We start from the raw sequence: 13,509 nt of genomic DNA, 5'->3' as shown, positions 1-13,509 counted from the left end.
ATCAGTGGCTTCCGTGCCGGACAAATATAAACCTCAAAATGTTGTAACACCCAAATAAGTGACAGTGATTCTTATCCTGCAGTGGAGTTAACTCTTAGCTTAGGTGTGTATTACAAAGTGTGAACCAATACATGTGTGATTATAATGTGGTACATTACAGAAGTGTATGCAAACTCTAATCTCCAAATTACTTTTAAACTTAATTCAAACAGTCAATCTTCCATGATGTTTTTATCTTTCACATGCTTTGTTACAAACAAAAAGAAGTCAAATTCCTGCAAAATCAGATCCTGTTATTCAAAAATGGTGTTTGCTCACCCTTGGCCACTTTTTCACTCTGAAACAGAACATTTAACCCTTGTGTGGTCAGTTGGCTTATGAGCTTGGATACGGCTTTCAGAGACCCCCTTCACAGGTGTTAGCTTATCACCAATGTTGTCCAGACTAAGCCCATTTGCTGAACTTCCAAACAACTCATTAATTTCAAGCAAGTCATTAATTTTATCTTCAGGATCTTTAATTTGATTAGTTTCCTTAATGACACTAGCAGATGGTCTCTCTGGGTCAAAACAACACCAAGTTTTTCCTCTCCAAATCACATACTTGAACATCACCACGTCGTTTATCTTTATTTTTCAAAATAAACTGTAATTGACTAGCAGGCATCTTGTTAGCAAACCATTGTTTAGTTAACGGTCCCTTCACTTTGTTCAACAGTCCTGGAACTAAACCCGACTTTAAATTTACTTTATTCAAAAGTCCAGTAATACTTTTTCCCCTCAATATCTTCAATAATATCCATCTCACCAGCTTTCATCTCATTACTAACTTTTAACACAAGTGACTGAGAATCCTCACTTTCTACTTGTGCCAGGGTTAACCCTTTCTTCACTGAACCAAGTCCATCTGACCCAAAAGGACTGCATTCCTTTTCAACTAAGTCAGACCCCTCAGACTTTTCCTGAGCTTCAACACTAGGTTCAGTACCCTGTGCATCCACAGGTACTTCCTCAACCTGCACACAGGCCAATGGGACATCTGCCTCTCCTAGCCTTTCAATACCAGTCCCCCTGATCCTCCCAGGTACTCTCTGGGCAACTCCCCTCCGGAGTAAACTCAACCTTGCGGGTTAAGACAACCTCGTCTGCTAACCCAGCAGACTCCCTCAAGGAAGCGGCATCCTTTTCATCTAGGACTGCCCTCACACCATTGGGAACACACTTAAATTCTTCAACTGCAAACAGCTCTGTCCAGCTAAATAGATCATCCGTGTCTAACCCTGGACCTTCTAGCTGCCACATATGTTTCTCATCTTTGCTCTGTGCCTCCGTAACTTCCTTCCTCACTCCAAAATGTCCACCTAGGGGTAGCTTATGGACAAGGCTCAAAGTCTCGTTCCTTGACAACCCTAAATTTGCCTCATCTCTCTTACTTTCCTTAGCTCCACTATTCTCCGTTTTACCACCCTCTAACCCCTCTTGGTACAGGGCTGGTAAAAACGTCTCAGCTAAGTCAACACTGGACTCATTTAAACTGACACCTGTCTGCTGCTTTTCTGGTCATGCTTCGAGTTACTGCACTGGCGGGATTAACTTCAGAAACTATGGGCGGGTCCTCTGTCCTGGCAGGCTTGCTAGTCAGCTTCACTGCTGGGTACACGTCCCCACCTGCCAGGTCGTTCCCGAGCAAGACATTTACCTCGGGTATCGGGAGTGCAGACCGTACCCCTATCGTGACTGGTCCGAATACCAAATCACACGTCAAAAATACTTTATGTAACAGTACGGCCTCGGTCCCTTTTCTAACCCCTTCTATCACGTTCACGTCACCAGTATCTGTCTCACTATTGAATTCCAACACTCTGCTTAGGATTAAGGACTGAAAAGCCCCAGTGTCTCTCCAGATTCATACTGGCACCGGGGGTAACCCCTCCTTCACAGTTACCAACCCGATTGAAAGGAATTTCTCACATCTCTCCTGAACTCGGTTTAGCTCCTCCTCTTTTAACGGCATTTCAACCGGCTTAACACAGCTTGTCGGTGCAGTTGCCTTTCCTTTCCGTCTCCTTCTTCGGAGAAAAGCACTTAGATGTAATATGACCGGCCTTCCCGCAATTAAAGCACACAAAACTAGGAGACCTCCTGCTGGACTGTTTCCTGTCTTCCTTACCCTTCTCACTAGTCCCCGGCTGACTTGCTGGTTTAGCCGGTGGACTTTCTCCACCTTCTCTACTACCCTTCTGGTAGCTCTTGCTTGGGGTAAACTTTGCTTTGTGTGTTAACGCGTACTCATCCACTAACTTAGCAGTCGCAGCTAAGGTTTCTGCCTTCTCATCTAGATAGGTCTGCATACCTTCAGGGACACAACCTTTAAACTGCTCAATCAGCAGTAGCTGTAGCAGTTTGTTATAATCCCCAGTGACCCCTTTCGAGGCGCACCAACGCTCACAATACATTTGCATCTCACAGGCAAACTCTAAATACGTGCGGTCCCACTGCTTCTTCACATTCCGGAACCTTTGCCGGTATGCCTCCGGGACCACCTCATAGGTCCTGAGTATAGCCTCTTTTACCACATCATACTTCTTTGCATCTTCTGTTGACAATGCTGAGTAAGCTTGCTGAGCCTTCCCCTTAAGCACACTCTGGAGTAAAGCAGCCCACTTATCCCTCGCCCAGTCCTGACTTACAGCGACTTTTTCGAAATGTAGGAAGTACCAATCAACATCAGTCTCCTCAAATGGGGGAACCAACTTAACCTCCTGTGTCGCCTTGAACCCTCCACCTTGGTCCGGCATTCGGCCCCCCTCTTGCATTATCTTTAACTTCTCCAGCTCAAACTCCCTTTCTCGCTCCTTCTCTCTCTCCTCCATTTCTAGCTGCTTTACTTGTAACTCATGCTCGAGCCTTAATTTTTTCCATCTGTAGCTGAATCGCTGCCCCACCAGGTTTACTCTCAGACACCACCACCAGGTCCCCTTCGGGAAACACAAGCTTAGATACATAATACTCAACGATGGTTTTTTGTATCTCTGATCTCCTCATTGCCTGCTTCCCCTTCAAAAGATTCAACCGTTTTGCAACATTCAACAAGTCTGATTTCTTGGCATCCTCTAATGCCTCCAAGGTTGGCATCTTTAGAAATTCCTCAATCTCCATTTCTGCTGTTTTCTCTTTGTTTTTTTCTTCACATCCAAATCAGATACAGGAATTTAACCCAACCACTTTAACCAGTCCCAATTTTAACTTTTCAAAATCCCAGACGAGCCCCCACTTATGTTACGTACCCCGTAACTGGGTTGTCAAACCAGCAGAAATGGAACACTCGTTGGAGTCTGAAATTACTAGAAACTAATAAAGCTTATTAGTAAATTAAGTAATACAGTACAGTAAATGCAAGGATATAAATGTAACAGGTTAGCAATAATATACACATATATACAGAAATATGGGAATAGGAATCAGCCGAGCTCTATCGAAGTCTAGGGGTAAATGATCAGTCTTCAAGTGAAGCAGAGTTCAGTTCAGTTTAGTGTAGTTCGAGGTAGTTGTTGTGGTACCGTTGGAGAGAGAGAGAGAGAGAGTGAAAGATACAGTTGAAATTTCAGGCAAACCTTCTGTTGTCTTCTTGTCCCGCTGTGGTCACCGACTGTGACCCCTCCGTTCCAGAAGCAACCGTTGTCCTGTTGTGGTCACCGACTGTGACCCCTCCGTTCCAAATGCAACCATTCTTCCGTGGTGAACCCGTCACCCAGCCAAGGGTGGACACACAACAGGTCCCCACCGGTCGTACCTTTACACTCTGTAAGCCTTTGGCTGACTCCCGCGAATTGGTCCTCCAAACTCCCACCAACTTGTGGGGGCACAATGCTCTCTCCAGGGTCTCGTGGTGTGTCACCTGTGTCTTAGCAAACCCGCTATTTTATCCCCCCTGATGGGGTATCACCTGTCCATCAAACTTCACCACTTCCTGTTATCTCAGCAGGAGTGTTAACGCACAGTTCAGGTTCAAAGCAAATATCCATGGCAGTATCACTGCAGACGCCAAAATACTGAATTATGTGTCTCGCTCTCTTTATCAGCAGTTCATGTTCAAATGTCCATAGCAGTATCAGTGCAGATGCCAAGGTACTGAATTCTCATTCTCTCTCTCTCTCTCATATTAGCATTTTGGATGGCTCTCTTATCTCTCTCTTATTAGCAGCATCCGTTCTGCAGCTCTGCTTGGCTTTATACATTGCTATGTTTGGAGAAAAAAGGGCACTGCACACCAACACCTCATCTAAACTGGGAAGCATGATGGCAGGGCATCATGGTTTGGGGCTGCTTTGCTACCTCAGGGCTGGACAGCTAGCAATCATTGGGGTAACAATTAATTCAAAATTGTATCAACAAATTTTACAGGAGAATGTCAGGGTAGTGACATGTCACCTAAAGCTTAATAGAAGTTGGATGAAGCAACAAGACAATGATCTGAAACACAAGAGTAAGTCAAAAACAGAATGATTTCATAAGAAAATTCATGTTTTGGAATGGGCAAGTCAGAGTCCAAAGCTTAACCCAATTGAGATGCTGTGGCATGACCTGAAGTGGGCTGTTCATGCAATGTATCCCAGAAATATTGATTAACTGTAAACAGGGAAGGTCTAAAATTCCTCCTCACCATTGTGCAAATTTGATCAGCAGCTACAGGAATTATTTGGTGGAGGTTATTGGAAGTTCTAAAGGAAGTTCTACCAGTTATTAAGTACAAAGGTCACATACTCTTTCCAGGCTAGTTTAGGCAGATTGTGTTTGTCTATTATTGTAACAGATGAAGATTAGATTACATATTATGAGTAATTAATGCAGAAAACCAGGTAAATGCAAAGGGTTCACAAATGTTTTCTTGCCACAGGAGCAGCATTAGGACATTTAGCCCAGCAAGTCTGCTCCACCGTGACTGATGTATTATCCTTCTCAACCTCATTCACCCACCTTCTTACTGTAACCTTTGACGCCCTGACTAATCAAGAATCTATAAACTTTCAATTTAAATATACCAAGTGACTGCATAGCTGTCTGTGGCAATAAATTACCCAGGTGTCCTTCTATTTTGAACCTGTGCCCTCTGGTCCTAGACTCTCCCATTTTAGGAAACAGCCTCTCCACATCTATTCTAACCAGGCCTTTCAATCTTCATTAGATTTCAATGAGATATTCCCTCATTCTTCTAAACTCCAGTGAGTAGAGTGGTTAATAATAAACCATCACAATTACTGTAGGTGGTACCGTGTTATGTTTTCCTTCACTTATGGCCTTTAATATTTTTTGTTGATATTACATTAGCTTTAACAAATATATCAAATTCATGCTGTGACTGAATGTGAATGTATCACAAATGTGCATTTATTAGGCACCTTTCTCAAGTGATTCAGAGTTAGCAGTGACAGACTGATGCTGGATGACAGGTAGAGATTTTGAAATGATCCAGAGATGGGTGCTTGAAGATTTCAAGAGGAGAAATGAAACCTTGTTATTTATAAGTACAGCAATCAGAGTAAAGAACATGTGATGTGTGTTTGTCTAAAAGGATAAAATGTACTTGGAAGAGAAAACAAGATCGGAGAACACCGATGTAGTAATTGCAACAATAGGATTGACACAGACTCAAAGATATTTAAAGCCATAATCATTAAAATAAAAATTAAAGCAATTTGGAGACAGGTAGCTAACATAGATTGGGTGGGGTGGGAGATAAGTGAGAAGCTTATACACAAATAGGAACATATCTGAAAGGAAACAGAGGACAGAAGTGTAAACTCTTTGATATTTAGATTAGCTGAAGGATGAGGGAACATTATAGTAGTAAAGTCTCAAAATGATTAAACCATCAACTAAAGTACAAATGGTAAAGGAACTAAGGCAAGGTGCTGTGAGATTGTGCTACTGCATCATAGTTCCAGCAACTCAAGTCTGTGTGGAGTTGCATGTTCTCCCTGTGATCATGTGCGTTTCCTCAGGGTGTTCCAATTTACACTCCCATCCCAATTAAACGGATAGTTTAATTGGTCACAGTAATTGCACCTGGCATTGGTAATGGTAAGAGAATCAGCGAGAAAGATTGTAGGCATGGACGAGAATTTGGGTTACAGGGAAATAAGTGGGAAAACGTGATTTTTTAGGTTCTCAAAGAGCTGACATTGACTCAGTGAGTTTCTAGGTTGTAAGAGAACTTGAAAGTAGAGAAGTGGATTGCAGATAACTGGGTCATCAATTAATCAGGGCAAAAATTAATTGAGAAAATAGCAGGGATTCCCTTTGTTTATTTGGGATGCCACACTGACCTGTTTCTTTGAAACTAGTGTCAATAGCATGTATTTATGTGGGTGTTAGACACTACTTCATGCCTAGAGTGAACAGTTTTTAAAACAGTGTCAGTGTGTGTGCTTGTGTTACATTATCCATTTGGGCTGAAAGAAGCAAATTCAGAAAATCTTGATTTTGATCATTCTGTTTTTTATTCTGACTAAAATAATTTCAGACCCTTGCCAAGGTGCCACAAAAAAGATTTAACACTGGCCAAAAAAAATTACCCTACTGGACATTAATAATGTTCAGTTATTATTAATAAAATTACAGGAAATTTATTGCTGGATCTCTGTTGCATCATCTTTGATCATGATCATGTTGCATCATTGACTTCATCTCTGTTGCAGCCATTGATTTCTGCAGCTCACTCAGAGTGACTGTTGGTGTCACAGTAGCCTCTCTTACAAGTGCCATTCTTCTCTGGTGACTAAATTTAGAGGGGCAGCCCAACCTAGGCAGTGTGACTATGGTTTCATGTGTTTCCACTCTCTCACAATGAACTGCACTGAGCTCCGAAGTATGTTCAGTGCCTTTGAGATGTTTTGTACCCTTTGCCAGATATGTGTTTCTCTATTATCATTTCCCTGACTTGCCTTGCATGATCTTTTGTCTTCATTTTGGTTTGGTCTGTAGAAAATCTACCATACTGTTGGACCTTACGGAGAGAGGATATATTCATTCAGGTGATTCTGTTTTTCTACATCATCAAATTGGGTGAGTTGGTAAGGTAACATACATATCACATTCAAAGAAGTTTAGCATAGTAATTCCAAATGGGATTAATACTTCTTCAGTCTCACAATTTTGGTGTTTAATTCTTAGTAAACTATCGACATGATGCACAATGGTTTGTAGATTAGCTCAAAAATTCTACTTCAATATATGTTAAATTTAGAAAATAAGACAGTAAAATGTGAAAATACTCGTGGGGGATGAATACTTCTTCAAGTCACTGTATATGAAAATATACAGGAAAATACATGATTTCCCAAAATATTGATATATTTTCACAACAAATAGATAAAGACATGCTGAAAATTAGATGATGAAATTAACTTACAGTGTTTGTTTCTGGCTGAAATACAGCCAAGGTAAAATCAAGGTTGAAAAACTGGAGAAATTCAGTAACAAGACCAGCCACCAAGCGCCCTGTGAAGAAAGGCCAAATTACAATTTCAATATTAATTTACCAGCTTGTTCAAATAGTGTCATTTGTTTTGTTTTTCCCATTGGAACTTAATAAAAGCAACTCTTACCATCCTCTGTGTTCAAAAAATTTTTCAAGCTCTCATTAACCAATGGTGTTTTATTCTGCAAAATAAATTAAAATTGAGTCTTTGCATCACAATTTATAACTCACTACAGCTCTACCTTCCTCCACATACAGTGGTATGCAGAAGTTTGGGCACCCCTGGTCAAAATTTCTGTTACTGTGAATAGTTAAGCGAGTAAAAGATGACCTTATTTCCAAAAGTCGTAAAGTTAAAGATGAAACATTCTTTTCAACATTTTAAGCAAGATTAGTGTATTATTTTTGTTTTGTACAATTTTAGAGTGGGAAAAAAAGGAAAGGAGCACCGTGCAAAAGTTTGGGGACCCCAAGAGATTTGAGCTCTCAGACAACTTTTACCAAGGTCTCAGACCTTAATTAGCTTGTTAGGGTTATGGCTTGTTCACAGACATCATTAGGAAAGGCCAGGTGATGCAAATTTCAAAGCTTTCTAAATACCCTGACTCCTCAAACCTTGTCCCAACTATCAGCACCTATGGGCTCCTCCAAGCAGCTGCCAAGCACTCTGAAAATTAAAATAAATGAGGCCCATAAAGCAGAAGAAGGCTATAAGAAGATAGCAAAGTGTTTTCAGGTAGCTGTTTCCTCAGTTCGTAATGTAATTAAGAAATGGCAGTTAACAGGAACAGTGGAGGTCAAGCTGAGGTCTGGAAGACCAAGAAAACTTTCCGAGAGAATTGCTCATAGGATTGCTAGAAAGGCAAATCAAAACCCCCATTTGACTGCAAAAGATCTTCATGAAGATTTAGCAGACTCTGGTGTGGTGGTACACTATTCTTCTGTGCAGCGACACCTGCACACATATGACCTTCATGGAACAGTCATCAGAAGAAAACCTTTCCTGCGTCCTCACCACAAAATTCAGCGTCAGTAGTTTGCAAAGGAACATCTAAACTAGCCTGATGCATTTTGGAAACAAGTCCTGTGGACTGATGAAGTTAAAATAGAACTTTCTGGCCGCAATGAGCAAAGGTATGTTTGGAGAAAAAAAGGGTGCAGAATTTCATGAAAAGAACACTTCTCCAACTGTTAAGCACGGGGGTGGATCGATCATGCTTTGGGCTTGTGTTGCAGCCAGTGGCACGGGGAACATTTCACTGATAGAGGGAAGAATGAATTCAGTTAAATACCAGGAAATTCTGGAAGCAAACATCACACCGTCTGTAAAAAAGCTGAAGATGAAAAGAAGATGGCTTCTACAACAGGATAATGATCCTAAACATACCTCAAAATCCACAATGGACTGCCTGAAGAGGCGCAAGCTGAAGGTTTTGCCATGGCCCTCACAGTCCCCCATCGAAAATCTGTGGATAGACCTCAAAAGAGCAGTACATTCAAGACCGCCTAAAAATCTCTCAGAACTAGAAGCCTTTTGAAAGGAAGAATAGGCGAAAATCCCCCAAACAAGAATTGAAAGACTCTTAGCTGGCTACAGAAAGTGTTTACAAGCTGTGATACTTGCCAAAGGGGGTGTTACTAAGTACTGACCATGCAGGGTGCCCAAACTTTTGCTTCGGGCCCTTTTCCTTTTTTGTTATTTTGAAACTGTAAAAGATGGAAATGAAAAAGTAATCTTGCTTAAAATATTAAAGAAATGTGTTAACTTTATGCCTTTTGGAAATCAAGTCATCTTTTACTCACTTAACTACTCACAGTAACAGAAATTTTGCCCGGGGTTTCCAAACTTTTGCATGTCACTTAATCTTTTTTTCAATCTTTTTATTAAATTTCATATATTACAAAAACATAGCATATTATTGTATTAAATAGGTTATGAATATTTAATCCTTTTTGTTAGTTTCTAATTTTCCTTCCTTCCATTTTTCCCCAAATTTCTTTCCCCATTTTTCTTGTTTTATGCTTCCTTTCTATGTTCTCTAGACACCTTCATATTTCTTTCACAAATTTTATTTCTGATGCTCTAAATTTTGCAAAAATGTGTGACAGCTGAGGCACCTTAAACTGCACAAGTATATCTCAAGGAGATACAAGAAAGGCAAGCATAAATTCAACAACTTTTATCTGTGAGGACAGGTGAGTAAAAGAAATAATGTTCAGATAATTTCGCAGAAATTGCAATTTGATGTGAAGAAAGCATTAGGTTACTCCTATTCCTTTCAGATCTGTAACAGTGAACAAATAATTACACTAATGTAAAATTCTCCAAATTTTTAAAAAGTCTAACTGCCTTATCTGGCAGAATGGATTAACTAGCTATTTTGCCTAATCATTGTGCTATTGCATCTGAAGACATGCACTACTGTCCTCTATAATAATTACTACTTTCTAGGTATATAATATTGTCATATCATTAAGAACTACACACAAACTAAAATCTTTCAATGCATCTAATCCCATAGATGAATAAGAGTAATTGTAGTTACTGTTATAGATCTCTTTAATTGATTATATTGTAATTATATAACAAAGAGACTTGGGTTTTGAAATTTATAATGGAGTGTTTTTTTTTGAAGAGTAGAACACATCTCCACACAGCAAAGACCAAAACTGTGGGACATACAATAAATAATTACAAATAAATTCAATAATAAAATTAGGCTGTGGCGACCCACTTTCTGCGCAGGCGAACCGGCTCACAGGGATATAGCCAGCGCGCGGGGAGAGACTTTGGCAATGCACCTCTGATGGCAATAGGGATTAAATGCCAGCGCCGCAAAGTTTGAATAAGCTAGTCTCGAAACGACTTACCGACTGCCTGTCGTTATCTCTAGCTCTGTATGTTGTACATTGCTACAAGGCTATATTTTGGTTAATTGTTAAATTGTTAAATGTTCTAAGGTACAATGAAAACTTGTCTTGTATACTGTACATAGAAATCAATTCACTACCATCAGTAGTGAAAGAGTTTTGCTTTGAGTTAGTACGAAGAAAAACAATAGAGTACAGAATATGGTTAAAGTACAGACAAAATGCGATGCTGGTACAAGGTTACAAGGTAGATTGTGAGGTCAAGAGTCCATCTTATTGTATCAGGAAAACATCCAATAGTCTTATAAGAGCAGGATAGTAGCTGTCCTTGAGCCTGGTGGTGCTTGCTTTTAGGCTTTGTATCTTCTGCCCAATGGAGGAGGAAAGAAGAGAGAATGCCTGCCTAGGGTGAGTGAATTATATAATTATGCTCAATCACAAACGAGAGTAAATCTGCAGATGCTGGAAATCTAAGCAACACACACAAAACGCTGGAGGAACTCAGCACACCAGGCAGCATCTATGGAAAAGAGTACAGTTGACGTTTCGGGCTAGTCCTGATGAATGGTCTCGGCTCGAAACATCGATTGTGCTCTTTTCCATAGATGCTACCTGGCTTGCTGAGTTCCTCCAGCATTCTGTGTGTGTTGATATAATTATGTTAGCTGCTTTGCTGAAGCAGCTAGAAATGTAGACAAAGTTATGAAATTAGTCAGCTCCATCTTCTATACTAGCCTCTGTAGTATCCAAGCCATCTTCAAGGAGCAGTGCCTCAGAAAGGCAACGTCCATTAGAAAGGACCCCCATTGCCCAGTACTGGCCTCTTCTCATTGTTACCCTCAGAAAGGAGGTACTGAAGCTTGAAGGCACACACTCAGTGATTCAGGAACAGCTTTTTCCCCTCTGCCATCTGATTCCTAAATGGACAGAGAACCCATGGAAACTCCCTCACTGTTAAAACAAATGTATTATTTCTGTTTTGCACCATTTTGATCTATTTAATATACATATATATTGCAGTTGATTTACTTATTTTTTCTTTCTATATTATCATGTATTGCACTGTACTGCTGTTACTAAGTTAACAAATTTCACAACACATGCTGCTGATAATAAACCTGATTCTGATTCTCCACTTTTATTTTCTCCTTTAAAATATCATTTTCAAAACAAAAGCAAGAGTTTGAGCACCTGCCTAGGATGGGCACCATACCCAATATCACACTGCAAGTATCATTTAAAGATAGCAATTAATAGAGTAGAGGAGGTGCATCTGTGACCCACTTTTAGATTTTATATTCAATGTAATTATTTTCAGTGAACACTAAGTAGTCAAAACAAATCCCAATGCTTTGGTCAACACTTACTTCGATTCTCTCCTGTTCTTCGAGTGCTAGGAATACAGCTGCCCGTAGTTCAGCCTGAAACAGAAAATACTCAGTTTTAATTTGCACATCTGAGGTTTTCTGTCAGCTGAAGTTACATATAAAAGAGACACTATTGTGTATATGTGATCAATAGAATTGAAAGCAGCAATACCTAATAGCATTTTTTCTAAGTATAAAAAAAACTATACTGTACTCACAAAAGACAACTGCTTGAAGAGAAATTATAATTAAACTTATACTATCAAATTTCTGCAGTAAGGGGTAATTTGTGTGGAAGTTCTTCAATAAAGTATACTGACATCAATCGAAAGCTAGTTGCTGGAGAGTGTTGGGGAAGAATGGCAGGAAAACAAGTAAATTCCAATCTTTTCCCAGAGAATTCAAAGTTATAAACATCAGCAGAAAACATTAGCTTTTTACATCACTACAAACAGGCTTATCTAACCAATTAAGAATCACTTTTGTTTTATAAACATAGTTTATTTGAATCGTTATCAGTAACTGTGACACTCTAAAATGAATGTATGACAACAAAAAGCACCATAGACAGAGCACCTGCAGTGTGTCAAAAGAATTCAAAACAGCCTCACGACAGCACTATCTAAAAAAGGACACCAAACAACTTAAGGAAATATTAAGATAGATAAATATTAAGAAAGTTTGAGAGACAGGAAGAGACAGGTTTTAAAGGAGTCAGTAGTGTGCCTCAGGGATCTGTTCTGGGACCTCTACTCTTCGTGATTTTTATAAATGACCTGGATGAGGAAGTGGAGGGATGGGTTAGTAAATTTGCTGATGACACAAAGGTTGGAGGTGGTGTGGATAGTGTGGAGGGCTGTCAGAGGTTACAGCGGGACATTGACAAGATGCAAAAAGGTGGCACGGCACACGGCAGCAGCGGCCTTTCGGATCTGGTGCTGCTTTAATTTAGTTTTTTAATTCAATTTTAAGGCACAATTAGGATTTAGGCCAATGGATAACAGAGCGACTATCTACCATCGCCAGATACTGCTACAATACAGGGATCACCCAAAAACAAACCTTCATGAAAGTCCGCCGGTTAGATTGCACGACCTCGGCTGGCTGAGGGAATCAGGCCTGCAGTCCTCGCAGTCGCCCGATGCCAGATTTGGGAGACATTGTAAGCAGTGTGCGAGGAAGCGGAAGTGAGGCGAGTGGTCAGGAGTCCGTGCCAGGAAAAAAGCAAGCCCTAGCCAGCTGGCTCTCCCGTCCATTCTGCTCTCTAATGGACATTAAATTGGACTACATCTGTGGCAACGAAATACTCGGTGGGAGTACAGAAATGAATGGAATCCCGGACATTCAGCTCTTTATTTATGTAACAGATTTTCCCCCAAGCCATCAGACTACCAACCTACTGACTTCTGCTGTGCCTATTGTCCTGTTTATTACTTATTGTAATGCCTGCTCCGTTCTGTGTAACTTATGTAGTCCTGGGTAGGTCTGTAGACTAGTGTAGTTTTTGTGTTGGTTTACATAGTTCAGTGTAATTTTTATATTGTTCATGTAGCGCCATGGTCCTGTAAAACATTATCTCGTTTTTATTGTGTACTGTACCAGCAGTTATGGTCAAAATGACAATAAAAAAGTGACGACTTGAAATGGGCTGAGAAGTAGCAGATGGGAGTTCAACCCAGATAAGTGTGAGGTGATTCATTTTGGTAGGTCAAATATGATGGCAGAATATAGGATTAATGTTAAGACTGTTGGCAGTGTGGAAGATCATTGGGATCTTGGGGTCTGAGTCCAT

The 13,509-nt window shown here is 40.2% G+C and overlaps 1 protein-coding gene across 4 annotated transcripts in view; it reads right to left on the bottom strand.

The window, feature by feature from the left end:
- The window catches only part of cep43 (centrosomal protein 43), an 86,051-nt gene that overhangs the window by 63,894 nt on the left and 8,648 nt on the right, over positions 1-13,509 (bottom strand). For 3 of the 4 annotated variants that reach the window (XR_009515215.1, XM_059986634.1, XM_059986635.1), the window contains exons 2-4: positions 11,718-11,771; positions 7,607-7,661; positions 7,411-7,499 (exon numbers count right to left, since the gene is read on the bottom strand). Coding sequence is in view for 3 of the 4 variants with exons in the window: in XM_059986634.1 (XP_059842617.1) it covers positions 7,411-7,499; positions 7,607-7,661; positions 11,718-11,771 (198 nt within the window). In the remaining variant the exon portion in view is untranslated. Of the gene's footprint in view, positions 1-7,410; positions 7,500-7,606; positions 7,662-8,866; positions 8,958-11,717; positions 11,772-13,509 lie in introns of all 4 variants that reach the window. The other variant, XM_059986636.1, reaches the window with a different exon arrangement.

This window comes from Hypanus sabinus, chromosome 12 (assembly GCF_030144855.1).
Source record: "Hypanus sabinus isolate sHypSab1 chromosome 12, sHypSab1.hap1, whole genome shotgun sequence".
Classification (NCBI taxonomy): domain Eukaryota; kingdom Metazoa; phylum Chordata; class Chondrichthyes; order Myliobatiformes; family Dasyatidae; genus Hypanus; species Hypanus sabinus.
This window is presented reverse-complemented; position numbering and strand designations above follow the sequence as displayed.